This window comes from Coregonus clupeaformis, chromosome 7 (genome assembly GCF_020615455.1).
Source record: "Coregonus clupeaformis isolate EN_2021a chromosome 7, ASM2061545v1, whole genome shotgun sequence".
In the NCBI taxonomy this organism is placed as follows: domain Eukaryota; kingdom Metazoa; phylum Chordata; class Actinopteri; order Salmoniformes; family Salmonidae; genus Coregonus; species Coregonus clupeaformis.
In genome coordinates, this window is record NC_059198.1 from 70,981,637 (window position 1) to 71,008,337 (window position 26,701).

General features: G+C 45.1%; 1 protein-coding gene across 1 annotated transcript in view; it reads left to right on the forward strand.

Moving 5' to 3' along the window:
- Positions 1 to 20,562, forward strand: part of LOC123491293 (E3 ubiquitin-protein ligase HECW1-like) — a 24,858-nt gene extending 4,296 nt beyond the window's left edge. Inside the window, 15 exon segments of the mRNA XM_045221569.1 lie at positions 427 to 562; positions 725 to 839; positions 2,707 to 2,803; positions 3,259 to 3,342; positions 3,751 to 3,818; positions 3,821 to 3,856; positions 12,460 to 12,574; positions 12,863 to 12,976; positions 13,077 to 13,229; positions 14,314 to 14,412; positions 14,716 to 14,845; positions 15,229 to 15,375; positions 15,678 to 15,792; positions 17,468 to 17,666; positions 20,220 to 20,562. Coding sequence (XP_045077504.1) covers positions 427 to 562; positions 725 to 839; positions 2,707 to 2,803; positions 3,259 to 3,342; positions 3,751 to 3,818; positions 3,821 to 3,856; positions 12,460 to 12,574; positions 12,863 to 12,976; positions 13,077 to 13,229; positions 14,314 to 14,412; positions 14,716 to 14,845; positions 15,229 to 15,375; positions 15,678 to 15,792; positions 17,468 to 17,666; positions 20,220 to 20,331 — 1,720 coding nt within the window. The 3' untranslated portion in view covers positions 20,332 to 20,562.
- The last annotated feature ends 6,139 nt before the right edge of the window (positions 20,563 to 26,701 follow it).

Sequence of the window (26,701 nt, forward strand, 5' to 3'; positions counted from 1 at the left end):
CTGGTGATTTTCCTCAACAAGTTTGCCGACACACAACTAGAGCTGCCCCCGAGGCTGGGAGATCAAAACAGACCCACAGGGCAAGGTAAAGGTCTGCTCATTATCCAAAATACATATATGCACTTATAGTTAGGTTGTAGTTAAAATTGAGAGGTGGAGCTTAGTCCTGAAATGACAAATGATGAAATTAAGAATTCTGAGAGATTCTGATTATTCCCCGATTCCATAATTGATGTCAATAAGAAGCTTGAGTTATCTGAAGTCAGGATTCCACCTATAATGTCTAGCCACAGTGGAAAGATACTTGAGCCATGGTGCAATATAATGAAACTTTAGGTACCATGGTTGAAGGTTTCCCCTTGATACTTCATCTTAAGTCCTGTGCATGTAAATCTCTGTTTGACATTGTTTTCCTCCTCTTTCCAGTCATTTTTTCGTGGACCACAACAGCCGGGCAACAACCTTCATTGACCCCAGGATCCCCCTTACAGAACGGCCGTCTGCCCAACCACCTAACCCACAGGCAGCACCTGCAGAGACTACGCAGCTACAGTGCAGAGAGGTGAGAGAATCCTCTTGGGATGGAATTGAATTGTCTTTTTGTCATTACTAATGGAGTCAATAGTACACTCATCTAATGTCTTCTATGAGCTGATTATTAAGATTATGACGATGATCATCATAATGATGATGATCTTTGTGGTGTTTGTGGTGTTTGTCCCAGGCATCTGATGTGTCCCGGAGTCGAGTAGCTTCCCTGATTCACAGACCTGGGAACAGCCTGGTGGCCACCATACGCAGCCAGTACCACCCCGACTCCACACTGTTAGGTGCACCATGTAAGTACTGCAGCAGAGTCATAGTCACACATATTTTGTCTATTTATTTTTTGGCATTTAGCAGACTTTCATCCAGATGATCTTGATAACATGCATACCGGTATTCAGTGTAGGTGGTCCATGCAAGAATCCAACCCTCCTACCAACTGATCCACCCCAAGCGTTTCTAGTGAGGGCCAAACCAGAAGCATACAGCTTGTCTCAATGGAGAGTCTCTCTGCTTATGACAATGATTGCGTGACTCCATCTCATCCCCTGAGAGACTCCGCCTTTTACTCTCTGTCCTAATTACCCTGAAAACTGTTCCTGAATCAGCCAGGCCACAGACACAGCTCTAGCCACCACGGCTGGCGTGGCGCTCAAAGACACGCTGGCTTGCCACAGGAATTTCCATTCCTCCTCATTCCCCTCAATAAGTCTATGGTTCCCCCTCATCCTCCCGCCTCTGTAGCGTCTTGACTGGTGCGGTTGAGCCGCTAGCGCTAGCTGTAATTACAAAGCCCAGAGTGCCACAGAATGCCCTCTCCTCTCCTCAGCCATGTCAGGACTAGGGCAGAGTGATGGGCGGTTTTAATCTGACAGCCGTCTTCCATCGGCAATGGGTTTCAATGGGGTAGTTGTGTTCACTTAGACATACAGTAAGTTATCCAGATATGTTTTGAGCGATGACAGCGTGACATTTTCTCGGAACATTTTCTTGTATGGAGGAGCGAGATGTGTGACCAGTCACTTGCCCGCACTCTTTCAGTTGGTGGATTTTTAAATAACTAGCCACACTATAAAGTAACTGTTATCTTTTGAAGTTATCCGGACCCACAGAGTACTAACACAACATCCATCCATTTCTTATATTAGTTTGTATCTAATAAATATTTTCTTATTCTTTAAGAATAGATAGTATTCAACAAAATGATTAAAAAGGAATGCAAAGTATTGTGGGAGAGTATTAAAGCAAGATGTAACACTTTATTTTAGTCTTATTTTAGTGATTTGTGTGAATAGTAAAAACCCGAAGGAAGTATCTCAGCACTATCACTCATACTGTAGCACTGGTCCAAGCGCCTTACGTGCAGCTTGCTAATTCTGAACCTCAGCATCAGCAAGCTGCATGTAACACCCTGGACCAGAGCTAACTTCATCATCTCTTCTGTCTCCTCAGTTTCTCTGTCTGATGAAGGCCATTTGACAGAAATGTCACTTTGTTTTAATCATCATTTTGTTAACTGTATTATTTTACTGGAGATACTGTTGCGCCTCACCTTCCTGCCCTCTGTCCAGGTTGATGTTTATTGTCATGAATCTTGCCCTGGAGGCAGAACTGAACGGTTTCCACTAAGTGGGCCAACTGCAAAGTAAATGGTCTATATCGTAAAAAATGTATGAAAACAAAAATGAGTTATTTGATCAGGGTTTAAGTATTTACGGTTAGGGTTAGCAGTGTGGTTAAGGATTAAGGTCAGGGTTAAGGTCAGGGTTAAGTTTAAAATCAGATTGTCAAAACTGTTCGCTGCTCTGGCACCCCAATGGTGGAACAAGCTCCCTCACGACGCCAGGACAGCGGAGTCACTCACCACCTTCCGGAGACATTTGAAACCCCACCTCTTTAAGGAATACCTGGGATAGGATAAAGTAATCCTTCTACCCCCCAAAAAAAAAAAACATTGTAAAGTGGTTATCCCACTGGCTATAAGGTAAATGCACCAATTTGTAAGTCGCTCTGGATAAGAGCATCTGCTAAATGACGTAAATGTAAATGTAAAATGACTTTGTGACTGTACCAGCTAGTGACCACTCTGCAGAGCTGCCTCCAGTACATGAGTCATCCCAGTAAATGCCAACCTTCCCCTCTGTCTCTCCATCACCACAGCTTACAATGACAAGATAGTGGCGTTCCTTCGCCAGCCAAACATCTTTGAGATGCTTCAAGAGCGCCAGCCGAGCCTGGCCAGGAACCATGTACTAAGGTGATCCTCTATATACCTCTATATATTGTATTTTTTGCCAGACTTATTATTGCTTTATGAATTGTTTCATGAGTTTGTATTTATTCCATTTTGCGTTTACGTTCTGAACAAATAAGTTCAGTAATAACCTTTTATCACCTATGACTTGGTTATACATTATTTGTGAAGTATTTATTTAGTTTTTATGAAGACTTTATGAATGCCCTATAAAGCCTTTATGTTGTAGGTCATTTTAAGTGTGACTACAAGGGATCCAGTTTCCTGTGTGAGGGTGAAGTTCTTTATATTAACAGAGTCAGTGTGAACAGGCAGGGTCTCATAATTGGAGGGCAGTACAGTGCGTTTTTGTTTAAAGGCAATTATCTCAGAATCATCTTTTTGCCGATAGAACCTGTTAATTCTAAGGTCACAATTTGGCTGGATGTTTGACTGCTCTCACTCTGTCAACCAATCAGGGAGAAGATCCACTACATCAAGACGGAAGGTTCACAGGGGGTGGAGAAGCTGTCTTGTGATGCTGACCTGGTCATTCTGCTGAGGTAGTGTTGTTTACCCTGTTGCTGTTGACACTAGACAGTTGTTTTGGCTGGTTCTGCGGGGCTCCGCTGGCCGGACGCTGGCTAGATTACAGTAAACCCAGAGCATCTAGTCCCACGGCTCATTCACTGTCTGTCTCACAGCCAATCCGATTACATCCTTCACATGGGCACACTGTATTACTTTAGGCCTATATACCCATGCCCACAACCAGCAGCCAGCAGGCGTAATGTGATTGGTTTATAGTCCACAGACCAGCCAGCAGCCGTAATTTGATTGGTTTATAGTCCACAGACTACATGATCTACATACAGTTTCTGTATAGAATGCAATGATAATCCCTTTAACGCTCTCTCTCCTTTCCCTCTCTCTCCCCTCCCTTTATCCCTCTCTATCTCTCTCCCCTGAAGTTTGTTTGAGGAGGAAATCATGTCCTATGTTCCACCCCACTCCTTCCACCCGGGGTACAGCTTCTCGCCCGTTGCTCACCCGGATCCTCGCTACAAAACTCCCCAGGTGGGTCCTCCCTCACCTTTAACTTCACTGATCAGCCAATCAACTCTCATGCAGGCATGCTAACCAAGTACAGGGCTCTAGCCTCATGGGCCACCTCCAATCCAACCTAACTAAATACCCCAAACCATGTCTGAATAGGCATCATTTATTTAAGTGAGGGTAACCACTCGGACTGCACTACGGACCTAAGCCAATCAGGATCCTTAGAACCACATGAAATCATGTCATAACAAGTGCCACTTATGAATTAGTCCCATTAAGGGAAAGAACCAGTCACCTCTTGAACAATAGCTATTACGAAGCCCAAGCACCACTCAATGCAAACCACAATATGTGATTTAAATGAGCAATAGGGTTGATGGTGTCAACATTCCATCCTCAGCCTTTACAAAGATAGCATACCCATAATTACACTGGCAATGAAATATCAGTGAGACCATACTGTGGGCTGCTAGCGCCAGTTATGAATTAATAATTACACTCTGAAATAGAATCCATTATAAACTGGGTGGTTCGAGCCCTGAATGCTGATTGGCTGACTGCCGTGGTATATCAGACTGTATACCATGTGTATGACAAAACATTTATTTTTACTGCTCTAATTACGTTGGTAACCATTTTATAATAGCAATAAGGCACCTTGGGGGTTTGTGGTATATGGCCATTATACCATGGCTAAGGCCTGTATCCAGGCACTCTGGTATGCGTCATGCATAAGAACAGCCCTTAGCTGTGGTATATTGACCATATACTACACCCCCTCTGGCCTTATTGCTTAAATATCACACCATAGAGCAAAACCTCTGTGATGTAATATGGTGAGGGAGAGGAAGCCCAGTGGCCGGCAGTGGGAGAGGATGGAGCAAGATGGAACTGGGACAACATTCTGCTGATCTCAATACAGTTTTCTGTTCCCAAAACTGGAATCTGTTACGAACAGAGTGCACAAAGTTTTGTAGACGTGGAGCTTTGCTAAAGTTTTAAGAAAAACAAATTGTTTACAAGTAGTGCAGGCGAATTGAATTATTGCACACACTATTAGAAAAATGCAGATACATGCTAAAACGCGGCAATAGGATCTCGCAAACACGTCCTTGGCTCTGCTCACTATGCTTCATTTGCTCCCATTGAAAACGACACAGAATAACTATACTGAACAAAAATATAAACGTAACATGTAAAGTGTTGGTCCCGTGTTTCATGAGCTGAAATAGAAGATCCCAGAAATGTTCCATATGCACAAAAAGCTTATTTCTCTAAAATGTCTGTGCACAAATTTGTTTACATCCCTGTTAGTGAGCATTTCTCCTTTGCCAATGTAATCCATCCACCTGACAGGTGTGGCATATCAAGAAGCTGATTAAACAGCATGATCATTACACAGGTGTACCTTGTGCTGGGGACAATAAAAGGCCACTAAAATATGCAGTTTTGTCACACAACATAATGCCACAGATGTCTCATGTTTTGAGGGAGCATGCAATTGGCATGCTGACTGCAGGAATGTCCACCAGAACTGCCGCCAGAGAATTGAATGTTCATTTCTCTACCATAAGCCACATCCAACGTCGTTTTAGAGAATTTGGCAGTATGTCCAACTGGCCTCACAACCGCAGACCACGTGTAACCACGCCAGCCCAGGACCTCCACATCCGGCTTCTTTACCTGCTGTAACGATCCCGGCTGTCTGAGTCGGGTCCTGTCTGGTGACTAGTGTTCCTGTTCGTAATCTCCAGTTTCCCGAGGGTTCGGGAACGCTCCGGGGAGCGCTCTTGTTTTCCGCACCTGCATCCCATCAGCAATCTGCACACCTGGTCCTGATCATCACCCTTCTTAGGCTCTGGCCGAACATCCAGTTCCTGCCGGATGCGTTAGCCATGAACAGTAGGTGTATCAGAGTATCAGTCCTAGAGCGTCTAGCGTTAGTTTTGTTGTTTGGTACCTTGTTGGTTTATTGTTACTTACCTCGTTTTTGTTCCATCTGCAGTCACTCGTCCGGAACCTTCACCTACCTCTGCCTGATGGTCGGCGGCTGCCGAGCCATCACTGGACCAACAACTGCACCCTCAACAACTCATCCACGCCGCCCGCTCTGTCCCTGGATTATTCTGCACCTTTTTGAATCTGTAATAAACCCTCACCTTCGTTCAACTCTCCTTGTCCTGGTCTGCTTCTGGGTTCTGTCTGAGGGAACCGTGACAGAACGATCCGCCAGTAATGAACCCAGCGGACCTGGATTCTGTTCGCCATGCCATTACCCAGCAGGAGAAGATGTTGGGCCATCATAGCACGGTACTACAGGAGATCGCGTTGTCAGTTCGGAACCTTTCTACCGGTCTGACGGAGGTCCAGAACCAACGCCAGTGTCCGGTGGAGGACCCACTACCGGTTTCACCCATCTCGCCTGCCGCTTCTGAAGTTGTGTCCCTCCGTGAGCCCAAGGTTCCGACGCCGGATAAATATGAGGGGGAGCTGGGAAGATGCCGTTCCTTCCTTATGCAGTGTGGATTAGTGTTCGATCTACAGCCCTACTCTTATGCCACAGACAAGGCTAGGATAGCCTTTGTGATTGAGTTGCTGCGTGGTCGAGCGCTGGAGTGGGCTTCAGCCGTTTGGGAACGACAGGATCCCTGCATGGCTTCATACCAGGGGTTCACGGCCGAGATGAGGAAGCTCTTCGACCATTCCGTCCGAGGGGGGGGACGCAGCTAGGCGCCTGTTTTCTCTTCACCAAGGAACTCGTAGCGTGGCCGACTTCGTGATCGAGTTCAAGACGTTGGCTGTGGAGAGTGGGTGGAACGAGGAGTCTTTGCAAGCGGCCTTTTACCAGGGTCTGTCGGAGCAGCTCAAGGATGAGTTGATCTCCTATCCGGAGCCTAGTGACCTGGACAGCTTGGTAGCCTTGTCTATTCGGGTGGATAATCGAGTCCGAGAGCGAAGGAGGGAGAAGCAATGGGGTCCGTCTCAATCGATCAGCTTCTCAGTTCCCAGTCGGGTCGGGTGGTGGACCAGAACACGTCGATCATTCTCCACCACAAAGGATTAGTGGAGAGGACCTCTCTCCCGATTCTGAACCCATGCAAGTGGGGCGGCACGGGTTAACCAAGGAGGAGCGTCAACATAGACGTAAGACCAACTGCTGCCTCTACTGTGGTCGCTCGGGACATTACATCTCCACTTGTTCCCGGCGGTCGTCAAACTGCCCGGCTCGCTAAAGTTGGGAGGACTTTTAGCGAGCCAGTTTCAACCTCTCAGTACCTCTGTCAGACCCCGCTTCCCGGCTACCCTTGTGAACAGGAATCAGAGCTTAGCGCTTAACGCTTTTATCGATTCAGGTGCCGATGGAAGCTTTCTTGATGCCGAGTTGGTGGAACAGCTGGGGCTTTCCAAGGAGCAATTGCCGGAAGCCATTGAAGCGACCACTCTGAACGGCAGTAGTCTGGCACGTATCACGATGAGGACTGAACCGGTTAAGATGCGGTTGTCGGGGAATCATTCTGAGATGATTTCATTTTTTCATTCTGCCGTCTTCCCATGTTCCTCTGGTCCTTGGATACCCCTGGCTGAAGGAACACAATCCCACGTTCGATTGGGTGACGGGCAAGGTAACGAGTTGGAGCCTTGATTGTCATGCTAACTGTCTCAAGACTGCCTGCCCCCATTCGGTTCCCAGTCAGGTGATTGAGGCTAAACCCCCAGATTTGTCCCTGGTTCCCGAGACATATCACGATTTGGGGAAGTTTTCAGTAAGCAGAAGGCTCTGTCACTCCCCTCCCCACCGACCATATGATTGTGCCATCAACCTGGTCCCTGGAGCTGTCTACCCCAAGGGAAGGTTGATACAGTATCTCCCGACCTGAACGTGAGGCGTTGGAGACCTACATCAAGGAGTCCCTAGCTGCTGGTCTCGTTCGTCCCTCGTCATCACCCCTGGGGGCAGGATTCTTCTTTGTGGGTAAGAAGGATGGCTCTCTTCGACCGTGTATTGATTATCGGGGGTTGAATGACATCACGGTCAAGAACAAGTATCCCCTGCCCTTGATGAGTTCTGCCTTCGACTCCTTACAGGGTGCTACGGTGTTCACCAAGCTAGACCTACGCAATGCGTATCACCTGGTCCGGATCAGAGGGGGACGAGTGGTTGACGGGTTTCAATACACCGATGGGTCACTTCGAGTATCAGGTGATGCCGTTTGGACTGACCAATGCTCCAGCGGTATTCCAGAGTATGGTGAACGACGTCCTGAGAGATATGATCGGTCTCTTCGTGTTCGTTTACCTGGATGACATTCTGATCTTCTCGAAGGAACCTTCCGACCACGTCCAGCATGTCCGGCAGGTTCTGCAGCGATTGTTGGAGAATCGCCTGTTCGTGAAGGGGCCGAGAAGTGCGAGTTTCACGCCCACACGACATCCTTTCTCGGGTACATCATCTCCAGGGGAGAGATTAGGATGGACCAGGAGAAGGTTAGAGCGGTTCTGGAATGGGCCCAGCCCGGTACGAGATTGCAGCTCCAGAGATTTTTGGGGTTTGCGAATTTCTACCGCAGATTCATCCGGGATTACAGCCGTGTGGCCGCTCCATTAACTGCCTTGACTTCCAGTATCAGGACCTTCAAGTGGAATCCGGAGGCGGATCGTGCGTTTCTGGATTTGAAGAGGCGATTCACCAACGCACCGATTCTCTCTCAACCGGACACGGGCCGTCAGTTCGTCGTTGAAGTGGACGCGTCTGATGTGGGAGTTGGCGCCATCCTGTCGCAGCGATGCTCCACGGACAGTAAACTCCATCCCTGCGCCTACTACTCTCGTCGCCTTTCGCCTGCGGAGAGGAATTACGATGTGGGTAACCGGGAGCTTCTCGCGGTGAAACTTGCCTTGGAGGAGTGGCGCCACTGGTTGGAGGGGGCGGAGCAACCGTTTATTGTCTGGACTGACCACAAGAATCTTGCTTACGTGCAATCGGCTAAACGTCTCAACTCCCCGGTCAGGCCAGGTGGGCGTTGTTTTTCGGACGATTCAAGTTTTTCCTGACGTTCCGACCTGGATCTAAGAACGGCAAGGCGGACGCCTTGTCCCGGATGTTCTCCAAGACGGAGGAGAGTGGGTCCAAGACCGAGACAATTCTCCCCCGGAACTGCGTCGTGGGAGCAGTTATGTGGAGGATTGAGGAGGAGGTGCTGGCGGCCCTTCGGACTCAGCCCGGTCCCGGTAACGGTCCACCCGGTCGGTTGTTTGTGCCGAGTCGGTTCGTCCTGCTGTCCTCAAATGGTCCCACGCCAGCAAGATGGCTTGTCAGCCCTGGCGTGGCTCGGACAATGGCGTTTCTTCGCAGACGTTTTTGGTGGCCTGCCATGGCCGAGGATACTCGGGGGTTTGTTGCTGCCTGTCCAGTGTGTGCGCAGAATAAGAGTACCAATCGGCCCAGCTCTGGACTACTTCACCCCCTTCCTATTCCCCGGCGACCATGGTCGCATCTGGCCCTGGACTTCGTCACTGGGTTGCCCGCTTCTGAGGGGAACACGGTCGTTCTGACTATCGTGGACAGATTCAGCAAGTTCGCCCACTTTGTGCCAATTGCCAAGCTTCCCTCTGCCTCCGAGACGTCCGAGATCCTGGTTAGGGAGGTTTTCAGGGTCCACGGGTTGCCCAGTGATATCGTTTCCGACCGTGGCCCTCAGTTTACCTCTGCTGTCTGGAAGTCCTTCTGTTTGGCCATTGGAGCTACAGTCAGTCTCACATCTGGTTTTCACCCCCAATCCAATGGTCAGGCGGAGAGAGCCAACCAGAAGATGGAATCCACGCTACGCTGTCTGGTCTCTTCCAACCCCACCTCCTGGGTCTCTCAGTTGCCTTGGGTTGAGTATGCCCACAATACTCTTCCTACATCTGCCACTGGGATGTCTCCCTTCCAGTGCCTGTATGGCTACCAACCTCCCCTGTTTCCTTCTCAGGAGAAGGAGCTCTCAGTGCCTTCTGTTCAGGCCCATATTCGTCGTTGCCACCGGACCTGGCATCGGGCCAGAAAGGCACTCCTTAGAGTTTCGGACCGGTATCAGCTCCAGGCGAATCGTCGCCGGATCCCCCGCTCCCACCTATACCATCGGAGATAGGGTTTGGTTGGCCACACGGGATCTTCCGTTACGGACTGAGTCTAGGAAGTTGTTACCGAAGTTCATTGGTCCGTTTGTGGTGGAGAAGGTGATCAATCCAGTGGCAGTTCGACTCAAACTACCGAGGACGCTCAGAGTCCATCCCACCTTTCATGTCTCCTGCCTCAAGCCTGTCTTCCTCAGTCCTCTGTTGCCTCCTCCGCCTCCTCCTCCTCCTCCTCGGATGATCGGAGGTGGTCCTGCCTACACGGTGCGGCGCATCATGGATTCCAGACGGCGGGGCCGGGGTTTCCAGTATCTCGTGGACTGGGAGGGTATGGTCCTGAGGAGAGGAGTTGGATTCCGCGGCGACAGGTCCTAGATGCGGACCTCATCAGTGACTTCTACCGCCTCCATCCTGGCGCTCCGGGAGTCCGCCCGGTGGCGTTCGTCGGAGGGGGGTACTGTAACGATCCCGGCTGTCTGAGTCGGGTCCTGTCTGGTGACTAGTGTTCCTGTTCGTAATCTCCAGTTTCCCGAGGGTTCGGGAACGCTCCGGGAGCGCTCTTGTTTTCCGCACCTGCATCCCATCAGCAATCTGCACACCTGGTCCTGATCATCACCCTTCTTAGGCTCTGGCCGAACATCCAGTTCCTGCCGGATCGTTAGCCATGAACAGTAGGTGTATCAGAGTATCAGTCCTAGAGCGTCTAGCGTTAGTTTTGTTGTTTGGTACCTTGTTGGTTTATTGTTACTACCTCCGTTTTTGTTCCATCTGCAGTCACTCGTCCGGAACCTTCACCCTACCTCTGCCTGATGGTCGGCGGCTGCCGAGCCATCACTGGACCAACAACTGCACCCTCAACAACTCATCCACGCCGCCCGCTCTGTCCCTGGATTATTCTGCACCTTTTTGAATCTGTAATAAACCCTCACCTTCGTTCAACTCTCCTTGTCCTGGTCTGCTTCTGGGTTCTGTCTGAGGGAACCGTGACACCTGCAGGATTGTCTGAGACCAGCCACCCAGACAGCTGATAAAACTGAGGAGTATTTATGTCTGTCATAAAGCCCTTGTGGGGAAAAACTAATTGTGATTGAGCGGGTGGGCCTGGATCCCAAGTGGGTGGGCCTATGTCCTCCCAGGCCCACCCATGCCTGCGCCCCTGCCCAGTCATGTGAAATCCATAGATTAGGGCCTAATGAATTTATTTCAATTGACTGATTTCCTTATATGAACTGTAACTCAGTCAAATCTTTGAAATTGTTGCATTTATATTCTTGTTCAGTATATCTTGGGTTAGTTATAAATATCTAGCAGCTAACATCCTCACACTACGATTACCACTCCCCATGAAAGGCCCTGCTGTGCTACATTAGAGCGTGGCCATGCAGCGTTAATGAGCTGATAGAGTCGTTAAGAGGCCATGATGAGGTGTCTGGGGTTCGTATTATTATTGATGAGAGCAGAGGAGCTATTAATGGATTAATGGGAGCAGGGCCACAGCGGGAGGGAGGCAAACCTGGATGGGAATGATGCTGCATTTTCTCTGCCTTTGATCTCTGTTGAGAGAAGAGAGAGTAGTTTTTTTTGCACTGCTTTTTCAACAGAATATTGTACAAATGGCAGCAACATGCTGAATTGTGAATACAGCTTACATTTGAATATTACAATTGGCAATACAAATTAAAATACACTAAACAACAGAATATTATGTTAATCGTCAACCGGTCAGCAGGTGAACCATCGCTGTGACGGGCGCTGCAACAGAAACACTCAGTCCTGCAGTGGATCAGTTCCATTTTAGTTGAGGAGCGGGTCTGGTGTAGGCTCACAGACGATCGCTGAAGTGGGAGGATACGGCGGTAGGGATCGGATTTAAAAAGTGATCTTGCGAAGGATCGAGATACTTTCCCTGCGAGTGTGTGTGAAGTGATGGTAGGCCCAGGTGCATGCATCTGAGTAGTACTTTTCTCCTCCCTTGCTCTGTTGAACTGAGGCTGGCTTCACTGGGGCTGGCTTCACTGGGGCTGGCTTCACTGGGGCTGGCTTCAAGTCAAGTCGAAAAATTAGTTGACTGATGGATCACAAATGTGCCAATGATGATATGAACTGCTCTTCTCTGGACTCTCTCGATGGTATCGGATTGTCCCTTGGTTATCCCTGCATGCCAAACTGGGGCAGCATATTCCACCGCTAGTCGGATGTACACTGTATATTAGGTGGTGAATACGGTCACCAGGTCCTCCTTAGGGATGTGGAAGTGCTTCAGGCGTCAGAACGTGACCAAAAAAAATACAACAACAAGGATGATCATTGGCTCGGCTACACTAGTGGGGAACGTTTTGAACTCTTAACAACTGCCCATAACTGCCTGTGTTTTTCACTGGGCCTTGAGGCTATATGAGCCCATGAATTATGTATGTGTAAGGTATTGATTGCAGTTGTATTAGCTTAGATTTAAGTTAGGGCTATCGCTCACTGTGTGTGTGTGTGTGAGTGTGTGTTGGCAGGCTTACAGAGGGCCCGAGCCCCGGCTCCATACCGCAGAGACTTTGAAGCCAAACTGCGCAACTTCTACAGGAAGCTGGAAGCTAAGGGCTATGGCCAGGGGCCAGGGAAGATCAAGTAAGTATGTGTGTGTGTGTATGACGCATGCTTGTACATGCTGATACCTGCCCCCTGGTGGTAATTATACGTCAAGGACTTACAGTAGATGTTGCAAGAAAGCAGAATCTACAGATAGAGATAGATACAGTAGATGATTCTCTACCATGTAGCATTTTGGATTATGTCAGCATTTCTATCTGCAATGTTCTGACTAGCTCCATAAGACCAAGTATGACAATGTGATGAGAGGAGATATGCAGTTTGTACAGGAACTGTAGTTTGCTAACCATTAAATTATTGTCCCAGACTGATCATCAGAAGAGACCACCTGTTGGAGGGCACCTTCAATCAGGTGATGGCCTACTCCCGCAAGGAGCTGCAGAGGAACAAGCTCTACATCACCTTCTTGGGAGAGGAGGGGTAAGCGCGTGTGTGCATGGACGCGGACGTGTGCGTGGAAGCGTGTGAACTCATTGCCATGTATTTTTAAAACTACATCCCCCATGTCCCCCGTCTCTAGGCTGGACTACAGCGGCCCCTCCAGGGAGTTCTTCTTCCTGTTGTCCCAAGAGCTATTCAACCCTTACTACGGCCTGTTTGAGTACTCAGCCAATGACACCTACACCGTCCAGATCAGCCCCATGTCTGCCTTCGTTGAGAACCATCTGGAATGGTGAGGACTGATACACCGGGAGAGCATATTATCATAACAATTACTTTTTTATCCAGGTTTTCGATCAGGTGACCCATTGTCTGTGTTTACACTGGCAGCCGAATTTTGATATTTTGCCACTAATTGGTTATTGACCAATCAGATCAGATTTTTGCCAATAATTGGGCAAAGATCAGAATTGGGCTGCCTGTGTAAATGCAGCCATTGAGATATGAATCTCTTCTTCAAGGGAGGCTTAGCCAAGAGACTATTAATGAATAAAAATACAAATAAAACCAGATGTTTTACAGTTGGTTTCTGTGCATCTTTAACCAAGGAGGACCAAGGATTTTATGATCACCATGCAACTGTTGTAGGTCATCAAATTGTATAGGGTTATTATCGCTCATTAGCATTTTATTGGTGGGACTAGGGGAGTCATGTAAAACCAAGCATTGTTTAACCTTCCCCTTGACACAAACATAATGACACTAGTAAACATGGTATGATGTATTTACCGTCTGTGTCAACCCTGAAGCAGTGGGGAATAGTACAAGGATTGTTGGTTTTCAACTTCGCAAATGACTTGTGTACTCAGGCAAATGACTACTGTAATAGCATAGACTGAAAAACTAAACAAATAGAGGAGAAACTGATTTAAGCTATGAAATGTAGCCAACACCCTGTGCTATTCTCTGTTTTACTCTTAGTGGAAATGCAGCCTTGTTAGCTCAGTTCATTTGTCACCGGAAATTAAGCTTCTTCATGGACACGAAATGGTTGCCATAGCATTCCAATTAGCCTGTCATTGGAGGATAGACTTGAACCAATGAGGGTGAAGTTTATAGCTTGGCTGTTGGCACTCTGCCGAGTCATTAATTACCAGTCACACGTTGAAAGTAAATTACTGTCAATTATACCATTAACCAACAACATCCATTATTCCTTGAGAATAGACCCTTTCCTGAACAGTTGATAGCGCTTTTCCACAGTTTTTACCTTTGGAAGACAAAGACAGGTTTATGCAGCTTATCCTGTCCAAGACCATGGCCTGCCCCTCAATAGTCTAAAGTGGATTCCTCTCCTCGTCTCCCTTTCTTCCTAGGTTCCGCTTCAGTGGGCGTATTCTAGGCCTGGCCCTGATCCACCAGTATCTACTGGATGCCTTCTTCACACGGCCCTTCTACAAGGCCCTCCTCAGACTGTGAGTGCATTGACCACCCTTTTGCTTCCATCTACCCTAAACACACACACACACACACATACACCTGTACCATAATCTATCCTACACACTCTTACCTCTGTACCTCAATTACCCCGCTTCACCCTACACACACACACACGTCTGCCTTTTGCCACAATCTACCCTACACACCCTACTCACAACTCTCCCTGTACAATGTTTCTGTACTAACATTGCATCATGCTACACGTCGACTAAAAGGAATCCTACTGTAACATCAGATCAATCAATCAGTCAACCAGTCAATGTGTGATGTTCCCACAGAGCCACAGACCTGAGTGATCTGGAGTATCTGGATGAGGAGTTCCATCAGAGTCTCCAGTGGATGAAGGAAAATGACATCACTGACATCCTGGACCTCACCTTCACCGTCAATGAGGAGGTCTTTGGCCAGGTCAGTCTCAGTTAGGAGTCAGTCTGTTAGGGGTCAGTCTCAGTTAGGGGTCAGTCAGAGGTAGGCCACCAGGCACTAGGGCTTTGACTGTCTCTGCTTAGCCTGACCTGTCACTTTTTAGTATGTAGTAACTTGGGGAAATTGAGTACTTTATCAATAAAGTATTATATTCTTCTGCCCAGGACAGAATTAAAAATTTGTTGGAAGTTTCACTTTAAAGTTTAATTTCGAAGTTAACATCTGCCCACCCAACCAGAGTACATCTTTTGTTGGGAGGTCAAAGAATCAAAAGTTATTTTAGCCACAAAATGGTCCCCACGCCACACACCCTTCATAAATACAGTACTCTGACATAATTTCCTGTTTGCCATTTCTTGTGTCAGGTGACGGAGCGGGAGCTGAAGTCGGGCGGCTCCAACCTTCAGGTGACGGAGAAGAACAAGAAGGAGTACATTGAGCGCATGGCCAAGTGGAGGGTGGAGCGTGGGGTGGTGCAGCAGACTGAGGCCCTGGTCCGAGGCTTCTATGAGGTACATCACAAACCTAGAACATCCCCCATGGCCCTTAACCCCTACTAACCCCTCAGTGTTTGCAGATCTGAAGGAATAGGATGGGTATTAACAATATGGCGGATCCTCCCCATTATCATGACGCTTACACCTATCCAGTTCCTTTCGATCTGTAAATTCCAAAGGAAGGTATGGCCCTAGAGGAAGTGTCAGAGACATTATTCCATCTCACCATTGCCAGGTGAATTCCATTCATTTGTGGAACAACAGGCAATCATCTATTGACTTCCCTAATCCCCACTCCAACTCTCCTCTGGCCCCAGGTGGTAGACTCTCGTCTGGTGTCGGTGTTTGACGCCAGAGAGCTGGAGCTGGTCATCGCAGGGACGGCTGAGATCGACCTCAACGACTGGAGGACCAACACAGAGTACAGAGGAGGTGAGAAAGTAAAGATCAATGCAGACATCTGAGTGCTTCTATTTCTGTTATGGGATAGTCTTCTTGTGAAGTGTCCTAGGGAAATTGTTTTTTTTCTAAAGTAAAAAAAGTACTATTGACTCTTAGAAAAAAAGGTGCTATCAAGAACCTAAAAGTGTTCTTCGGCTGTCCCCATAGGAGAGCCCTTTGAAGAAACCTTTTTGGTTCCAGGTAGAACCCTTTTGGTTCCAGGTAGAACCCTTTTCCCAGAGGGTTCTACATGGAACCCAAAAAGGTTTCTACCTGGAACCAAAAAGGGTTCTCCTATGGGCACAGCCGAAGAACCCTTTTAGAACTTTGATAGTACCTTTTTTTCTAAGAGTTCAAACTGAAACTGACAGTGCTGCAGACCCCACAGGCGAGGGAAGAAAGTAGGAATGTAAAAAGACTGACAGACCAAGTGATGGTCAAAAAGCTGTCAGTGACAGTCATGCTCTGTTTAATGTAAAACCTATATTTTTGGAAGCATAAATCAATGTGTCCCTTTCTGCATAACAAAGTACTAGTGTCCATATGTTCCAACTGACAGGCCTGCTAGAGTACAGTAATGACACAGAGCGGTCAATGCCAAGTAAAACATGCCTGAACATCCATCTCACGGCCTCATTAGCGCATATGCACCATGTCACCTGACATAAGAGAGTGTGCGTCTGTATCTGATTACGGCCACATCATGAGGGCCGTTGCAATTTCTCTCGGCCTCCTTTGAACAGACAGATGTGGCAGAGGGGCCGGCAAGCCCCGAAATGCCCATAAACATCCATAAATCATTAATCACCCAGAAGGCAGTGCTCCAGCTGCCAGGCTGCTCATCTGGTTCTCATTATGGCTAAGCTCTTAATTGGCCAAACTCATCATCTACACAATTGGAGCCATTTGCCCTTTCGTTTGGCAAAGACCTCAGTTTGCTGTGGATGGATTGGATCACTAGCCGGACTGGAAAGCCTGCAGTCAGCCGCCTCCTCACCACAGCCTCCAAAGCAAACAGCGCCCTGTTTAGATTGCAGTTTGTCATTTAAAGTGAAAACTTTCAAAATGGAGAGAAAGTGGTGAACATTACATTTGCCCTCAGAATGGGAGCTAGCTTCTCTGTCCACAGTAAATCAAATCAAATCAAATCAAATTTTATTGGTCACATGTGCCGAATACAACAAGTGCAGACATTACAGTGAAATGCTTACTTACAGCCCTTAACCAACAGTGCGTTTATTTTAAACAAAAAAGTAAGAATAAAACAACAACAAAAAAAAGTGTTGAGAAAAACAAAGAGCAGAAGTAAAATAAAGTGACAGTAGGGGAGGCTATATATACAGGGGGGTAACGGTGCAGAGTCAATGTGCGGGGGCACCGGCTAGTTGAGGTAGTTGAGGTAAAACTATTAATTATTAACTATTAATTGAGGTAACAGTATTAATAGTAATGACAATGACTTGCAGTTAATAAGCACATTTCTCAAACACTAAGTAAGGGGATGACTCAGTCCCTTTCACCTGCAATGTGTAGCAACCACCTGTATGTACGGTTGACGCAGACTACAGAGCAGTGACGATAACCAGGGTTTGGTACCAGTCACTTATACCTACACAGACTGACCTCACCAATGACCCCTAATGAATCCTAATGACTCCTTCCCCAGGTTACCATGACGGCCACATAGTGATGCGGTGGTTCTGGGGTGCGGTGGAACGCTTCAACAACGAGCAAAGGCTGCGGCTGCTGCAGTTTGTGACAGGCACCTCCAGCGTTCCATACGAAGGCTTCGCTGCCCTACGGGGAAGCAACGGCCTACGACGCTTCTGCATCGAGAAGTGGGGCAAGGTCACCTCTCTACCAAGGTACTGGACCGAAAATATACCAACATATTAATAAATATATAGTTTGGAATTAACTCCTCTTATAAGAATCATATCTGTCCTGGACAAGTTTCATTCTTATAATCAACTAGTTTCAACTCTTAATAAAAGCAAACTACATTGTAAGTACATTTTTTACAACTACTCTATAAGCAGATTCTTATAAGCAGAGTGCATTGTTTTGGGTGCTCTATTCTGGAATGAAGAGGTTATTTCATTGACTAATGTAATTATTCCACTACAAGGAGATGGAAAGATCCAGAGAGATATTCCACTGGGCACACACTGGTTGAATCAACATTGTTTCCACGTCATTTTAATGAAATGACGTTGAACCAACGTGGAATAGATGTTGAATTGACATCTTTGCCCACTAGGATATAGTACAGTAAACCTGGTTCTGGGGTCAAATGTACTGTAACCTGCCACACACTTAAAAGGTCCATTGTAAACACATGCTAAATGTGGCCATTTAGAATTATTAAAGCATGTAGCCACACCCTCTGAGGCGTATTTAGGGACAGACATTGGAGCAAAATACAGTCTTTCACCTCATAGGAAGGGCTGTAGAGAGAATATTTTTAAAGGAAATTAAAAGGGAACTGTCTGCTTTTTAAAAATATATCAACAGCTTATGCGACTGGGCTATTATGAGATCTGATTGGTCAAAAGACCAATTAGTGGACAAAGATCGGAATTGGTCTGCCTGTGTAAATGCAGCCAATATGACCTCCGTTAGAACATAGAACAGACTGCAATCCCAACTTTGGGACAGTACTTTCTTATTCCATATCGTTATTGTCCTTGTCCACATTTTTACCTGGCTGAAAGGCAGCTTATGTTTTTTTTGTTAGTGTGTTCATGAGGCCCCAGACAGCAGCAATTGTTTTGTCCTGGACACAAAAACATCCAGAAACAAAGAAAAGTCACAAAGAAACTGGCTTTGAGATGATCTATTTTGAAACTAATACTATTTTATCTGCCATTGACAATTCTCAAAGTACAAAATCAACACCACACAAATGCAGTATGTCAGTCAGCTGTCATTGGAAATTAGGTGGTCACTCAAACAAAAACATTTGCCCATTTCAGGCGTTATCCCTTTCACCCGGTTTTTACTTCCCTTACCTGAGGCACTCTCATTCAGACCACATGATATTGTCATGTAATCCAAAGTTTGCATAGTGCAAGCATTCTATTCTCACACACGTGACGGATGTAACTACCTCTCTATCTCTCTCCCTCTCCCTCTCTTTATTATATATATTCTCCATACTGTCAGCTGGTTGAGTGTGGTATCAAGGCTTATATTACCCATATGGGGAATGAATGAAACGGCCACGGGTGTGTTTACTCAACCATTACATTTAGAGTTCCACTTTGTAATCTTCTTATAGTGCCAGACAGCTTTACAGAGAGGTATAACCAGTTTTCTCAGGAGCGAAAATACTTGTCACACCCCCACCTTGTTCTAAAACTTGGTGAAAAACATTTGGTTTAGACAATCTTTTAGATTATTAAACAATTGCATTGGAAGCAGATGACATTATTTGTCATTTCAACACAAATTAGTAAATTGTACGTGGTGTAGCAGAGGTTCATAAAAGTCAAACCATTAGCATATTTTCTACTAGCGTATAAACGCTACTAGCGTGCGGTTGCTTGCTTGTGTGCAAATAGTTGTTGATGGAGAAGTGGCTGGGTCATGTTCAGTAGGTACCAAACAGAGTGAAACAGGGAAGTAGCCTACTATCTGATGACAAATCCTTGTGGATATTTTCCATTGCTAAATGTTTTGCTATGTGTGCCTTATAGTGAACACCACCCAGGTCACACAGTATACAGTGCTTCTACAACACTATGTGTCGCTGGTGTCTAAAGCCAGGCGAGCTGCAGGGTTTGGAACACACAGGTTATTATGGTCACTCACTAGTGCAAGACATGATATGAAGTTCAATTTGCTGAAATGAGTACTGAATCCTTACGCACCCCCTGGGCCTACTTCTATTTTCATATTCCAATTTTCATAGGATCCCTCTGAATTGGTTGCATTGCAAACAGTGCTATATTTGACGCCTGTACAGTATTTGCTGTATACCTTTCACCTTGTTAGACCTGCATTGGACATTTATTTGGCAAACGAGAGAAGAACTCATTTAAAGCTAACTATGTCAGCAGAAAGGAGAGGGCTCCCATTTCGCTGTGGAGGAGAGAAAGTGGTAGTGTTTGTCATTGTGTAGGAAGCACAGTGTCAGCAGTAAGGAAGCTAAATAAGGCTGAGGTTGGAGATGGGAATGCCATGGCTAACGAATAACATTTCAACCTAGGGCTTTCTCATTATTGGTGGAAGAGATAAACAATGTCCATGAGTCAGATTTACAGTTAACCCTGGACTTACAGTATAAACACATCATATTGGACGTTATTAATAGACCAATCGAATTCTCATATTGGGGACTTATTCAGACTTTCCCTGACGGTGCCTGATACAGTATTGTCCCTGACATACTGTACTGCTCCTCTCCTCTCTTTCAGGGCTCACACGTGCTTCAACCGCCTGGACCTTCCCCCGTACCCCTCCTACACCATGCTGTATGAGAAACTGCTGATCGCTGTGGAGGAGACCAGTACCTTTGGCCTGGAGTGAGACTGACCACTAGCACTGACCACTGACTGACTGCCTCTGGCACCCTACTAACAAACTATTTTCTTTTTACGTACAAATATTAACTCTGGACAAATGGTATTATCTGTTGTTGTTTTCTTACAATACGTACCAGAGGAGTGGGTTTGAAAAAGAGGGATCAAACTTATTAAAACTTGCATGCACTACATCACTCATCTGGGACATTGTGAATAAATATACTGTGTGGAGAGGAGGGGGGGGTTGGGGGGGGCTTGCTCCACCGGCTACCCACAGCCCGCCACCTCTGACATCATCAGAGGAAGTAACATCAGCGGTGACCCCCTAAAGATCGTAAGTCTCTCCAGACCTTAATCTTGTCCTATCAATCATCGCAGAGCATTTCCTGAAATCATCTTGACTCCCGATGACCATTCAGTGACAAAACCAAATATTAGTTTTTTTCCATTGTTACATTTAATAAACATGTTTTGTGCACGTTTCACCAATTGCTTTCTCATCATAAGGGCATCACTGTTTTCCTCAGAGTGGATGAACAGGTGCTTTTTAGGAATTCCTTCACTCCTGTAGTGAAAGGTGTGTTTGTTCTGAGTCCATGCCCCAGCCTGTGTGTACATACTGCACACAGTTGTCTGAATATCCCGCCCAAGAAAGACACCGTGCCTCCGTGAGTTATTGCCTCAATGACACCAGCTATGTGTTAATGAATCACACATCCTATTGGAAACTCCAATGCAGTGGTGCAATTGTTTTTGCTGCATCATGGCAGTAGGAGGCTTGTTAGTGTCTAGTCACAGTTCCTGTACAGTACAGTGAGAGGAACTGTAGTGACCCAGGTGATGATGATGTAACTAGTACAAGGCTAAGATTAGAATGTGAAAGGCTAAGCTATGAGAGCTCTCGTCAGCCTTGCAGAGTCATTGAGCTCACATCATAAATAATACCCTTGTCATTCGGACCATGGGTTTTGCAATCTAAGCCCAAACGCTGACTGAGAGATCTCAACCGTAGAGGTAAATTCTGTACTCGGTGAGGCACTGTGCAACTTTGATGGAGTGTAACATCATGTTGAACATCCCTGTCTGTCCTGGTCTAGTGCTGACAGTTATTCTTGGGGTCTCGTCCTTTATATTTATAGATTTTTCATTGAAATTATGAACACTAAGGGGCACTTTCCCAAACACAGATTAGGCATAGTCCTATACCAGTGGTATTCAAAGTTGGGGGAATTGCAGTGGTGTTTTTGGGGGATTGTATATTGTCCCATACAATAATATGTAAATGTTTTTTGAGAAAGATAATTTGAAAAATCAACTTTTATGAAGTAAATGTGTTTATTGGATTATTTTCATTTTGATAAGAGATGAAATTGAAGGTTATTTGTTTATGTTAAAATCGAAATTGACCGATTTTAGGGTTGCATCATTAGATTGAATACCACTGTCGACTAAAAATCTATTTCAATGAAGATTCTCCAATGACCGTGCTTTTTAGTCCTGGACTAGGATTAATCTGTGTCAGGGAAACCGGCCCTAAATGGCCCCTAGTTATGCTGTAAAATACTGTAGATTGACCATGATTGAAGCTACAGCTGTTGTACTATGATTAAACAGACTATAATGTTTGTATGGAAAGAACCAGGGCTACTGCAAAAAAAAAGAAATGTTCAGGGAACAAAGAAGATTCTTGTTAGATTTGTTTCATAAGTACTGTTGTTTTTCTATCATATTTTTTTATTTATTGTCAAAGTGGGTGATGTAATATTATGGTTTCTCTTTAGGACCATAAGGTGGAAAACTAAGTTGAATGTTTTGTTTGGTTAACATTGTCCAGTATTGTTTAGGTGTTTTTATAATGATGGCATAGGAATTGAAATGCTTTCAAAAACAGGACTTTTACATGTTATTTTTTTAATGTGTACATAGTTTTTTGTTACTTATGCCTTCATTTAGTACCTTTTTTATTTTTCATGATTTTGAATTGTATGTCAAAACGGCTTTGTTCATTTTGATTTTGTGGGGAAATATTGGTGTTGTCTTCCTTCCCTTTGCACTGTAAATGGAACCTTGACCACTTCTTTCTCATACTCCCTCTATTCCGTCACTATCTGGCCAAGTTGCAAAGTCAGTTCTGTCTAGTTCTACAATTTATATTCTTAAAATCTGATTTTAAACCTAACCGTGACTCTAACCTTACCCACACTGCTAACCTTATGCCTAACCCTAAAATGTTTTGTTTCATACATTTTTATGATATAGACAATTTTGCAGTTTGGCCATCTAGTGGGAACCCAATCTATCCATCTTCTATGTTGGTATTGACAGGTGAAAATGGTGGTTTGTTCAAGATGTTGACGTAGGAATTGCATCCTTAATGGTCGAAGACACAGAATGTCTGCATACCAAATGGCACCCTATTCCCTATGTAGTGCGTCTGCTAAATGACTAAAATTTAAATCTAGTGCACTACTTTTGACCAGAGCCCCATGGGCCCTCTCAAAAGTACTGCACTATATAGGGGTTAGGTTGCCATTTGGGACATAACCAATGTGTCATGTAGAGAATAAGTAATTTTGTTTGAATTGTCTAGCATTGTATTTGAAAAGAAATATTTAATTCAGTAGTCTATTTTTACTGGCTTTATGAAGAATTTTATCCATAGAATATCCTGGGCATCCCTTGGTATGATCGATCCTATAATATGAGGATATTTATTAAATTAATATGGCTCTTAAATTATTCAATATTACCCTTAAATTATTCTAAATGATCTATGTACATTGTTTAAGTGCATTAACTATTCAAATATTTAAGATCAGAGCTTGATCAGAGCTTTCAAATAAATAATGCACCGATAATTCAATCTAACTATACTACAGTTTGTTTATGAGTACCTTATTTTTGTGATTTTCTAAATCAACTTTTTTATTTGCCTATTTATTTTTCATGTTATATCCCCTTGGAAACAGCAAGGTAAAACAGTAGATCTTACAATCATCAGTAAAAAACTGGCAGAAAAGTTGTGATATAGATTAGCATCTATACCTTGTTGATATGACTTGATAAAAGGCTCCCTATTTCGGTAATTGGTCCTTTGTTCTCTCCTTTCTAACTTTCCTTGTCCTGTAGGACTTTGTCTTTCAGAATTGAGACATTTTGAAAGACGTGTTTATGATCAAATCTGGTTTGATAACAGGTCACTAAATTCTCAGGCTGTGCTTTCGCTCCATGTACACATATCACTGTACACGAATGTCAATAAACAATCACTTTTTAATTCATCTTTTGTCTCTAGTCCCTTTGAATATAAGCTTGACCTCAATGTAGTGAAATAGATGGATACTGGCAGAGCCACTAAAGCCAAAATGCCAGTGGTACAAATGTTACCATAGTAGCTTCAGGATTAAAGAGCCTGATAAGGTAGATGAATGTTTGAGACCTTGATAACTAGGCTCCTAACCTATAGAGTCCCACAGTGGACGCTTCATAATAGCCATAAAACCTAGCCGTCAAACACGGAAATGGTTCCAATCTTTTTTTCACCATTAATTTTTCCCATAGGGGATTTTAGAACCACTTCAAACAAGGTCTGTGTTTCATGTAGGCTTTCCCTGGCATGACGTTTTGATAACCGTATAAATCTCTCAGACAAGGGGACTTTTATTAATATCATCACCTCTATTTACTCTGATTCGAAAAGGCTAATTAGCATCAAAGTAGACATGCAAGACTACAAATCCCTGCAAGCCCCTGCACGTCATCTCTAGCTGACACCTTTGCTGTGAGCTAGCTAGCTACCTTGATCCAAAACAAAAGATACATTGAACATTTTCATTTACTGTTCCATATTTTATTTTACTAATATTTGTTGGCTTATTTGGTCTTGTCTTGTACAGAATACTATCCTAGTAGCAGTCAGATATTTACAATGTTCCATGAATACTAGGCTAGTTCTTTGCAAAGAAGCTTTAGCCGGTGGAGGTCTATATTTAATCCCTTATAATTTTCTTAAATGATTTATTAATCAATGCCACAAACCTGGGACATCGACGAGCACAGTATGACCTATTGTTACTATCCGAGAGAGCACAGATTCTTCTGCACATTTAATACTGCATTCAGTCTGAACCCCAGAATAAACAGGACAGCTTAACACAAGTGAAAAAAAGTAGCATAAACAGTACACCACAACACTTTTAAACTTGTTACTGAGTCTAGATGTTATTAATTCATAGTGTGGAATAAGGGGTAGCTAGAGGGATGATGGGCCATGGAATAAACATAAAATGGGGTGCTGGTGTGCTTCTGCATCCCTTTTAGGTCATTGTCACAAATATCTGGCCCATGTCCAGTCATACTCAGTGTCCCTTGACGTCATTCCGTCTCAGTTGCAGCATTCAAATCTTGGTCATCGTGTTTCTATGAATCACAACATTAAAGATGATGAGTAATCACAGCATTTTCACAAATTGAGACATACACAATACAACTTAATCATTGAGGACAGCATTTTGTTGACAATATGGTGGTTTACATGGTCTACTGTGTGTGAATGATGGAAGAATCTTACCCCAGCTGTAGATCCATTTTAGTGTGTGTGATCACTTCAACCAGTATTGGGACCATTGGAGACTTGGGATGCTTGCTCTCAAAGTGCTACTTGAATGTCTTCAGGTCTGCGTCAATAAAGGTCAAGTGCAAAATGGTGGATGTTAACAATCTGTGGCTTAGATTGAATTCAAAGTTGACACAAATGATAAACTAAGCAATACGATGCAACACACTACTACACATATAAAAGACAGTACCACACAGGCCAGTACAATAGCCTACACATGAAGAGGAACCTAAAGGCACATACAGTACCAACCAATACTACTCACCCGACAGACAGAGCAGGTGTGGACCAGTGCTGCCTTGGCTGCAGTCTTCTGGTCCGCCTTGGCTTCAGTCTTCTTAGCAGCCGCCGCCTTGGCATCAGTCAACAAGTTCAACTTCAATTTGAGAGTGGAGCATGCGTTATATATACAGTTAATTCGGAAAGTATTCAGACCCCTTGACTTTTTCCATATTTTGTTACGTTACAGCCTTATTCTAAAATGGATTAAATAAACAAATCATCATCAATCTACACACAATACCCGCATAATGACAAAGTGAAAACAGGTTTTTAGAAATGTTTGCAAACCCCCCCCCCAAAAAAAAGTATTTACATAAGTATTCAGACCCTTTGCTATGAGACTCGAAATTGAGCTCAGGTGCATCCTGTTTCCATTGATCATCCTTGAGATGTTTCTACAACTTAATTGGAGTCCACTTGTGGTAGTCCCGTGTAGCTCAGTTGGTAGAGCATGGCGTTTGCAACGCCAGGGTTGTGGGTTCGTTTCCCACGGGGGACCAGTATGAAAAAAATAAAAATGGAAAAAAATGTATGCACTCACTAACTGTAAGTCGCTCTGGATAAGAGCGTCTGCTAAAATGTAATGTAATGTATGCAAATTCAATTGATTAGACATGATTTGGAAAGGCACACACCTGTCTATATAAGGTCCCACAGTTGACAGTGCATGTCAGAGCAAAAACCAAGCCATGAGGTCGAAGGAATTGTCTGTAGAGCTCCAAGACACAGATCTGGGGAAGGGTATCAAAACATTTCTGCAGCATTGAAGGTTCCCAAGAACACAGTGGCCTCCATCATTCTTAAACTGAATAAGTTTGGAACCACAAAGACTCTTCCTAGAGCTGGCCGCCCGGCCAAACTGAGCAATCGGGGGAGAAGGGCCTTGGTCAGGGAGGTGACCAAGAACCCAATGGTCACTCTGACAGAGCTCCAGAGTTCCTCTGTGGAGATGGGTGAAACTTCCAGAAGGACAACCATCTCTGCAGCACTCCACCAATCAGGCCTTTATGGTAGAGTGGCCAGACGGAAGCCACTCCTCAGTAAAAGGCACAGGACAGCCCGCTTGGAGTTTGCCAAAAGGCACCTAAAGGACTCTCAGACCATGAGAAACAAGATTCTCTGGTCTGATGGAACCAAGATTTAACTCTATGGCCTGAATGCCAAGCGTCACGTCTGGAGGAAACATGGCACCATCCCTATGGTGAAGCATGGTGGTGGCAGCATCATGCTGTGGGGATGTTTTTCAGTGGCAGGGACTGGGAGACTAGTCAGAATCGAGGGAAAGATGAACTGCGCAGAGAGTACCTTGATGAAAACCTGCTCCAGAGCGCTCAGGACCTCAGACTGGGGCGAAGGTTCACCTTCCAACAGGACATTGACCCTAAGCACACAGTCAAGACAACGCAGGAGTGGCTTCGAGACAAGTCTCTGAATGTCCTTGAGTGGCCCAGCCAGAGCCCAGACTTGAACATCT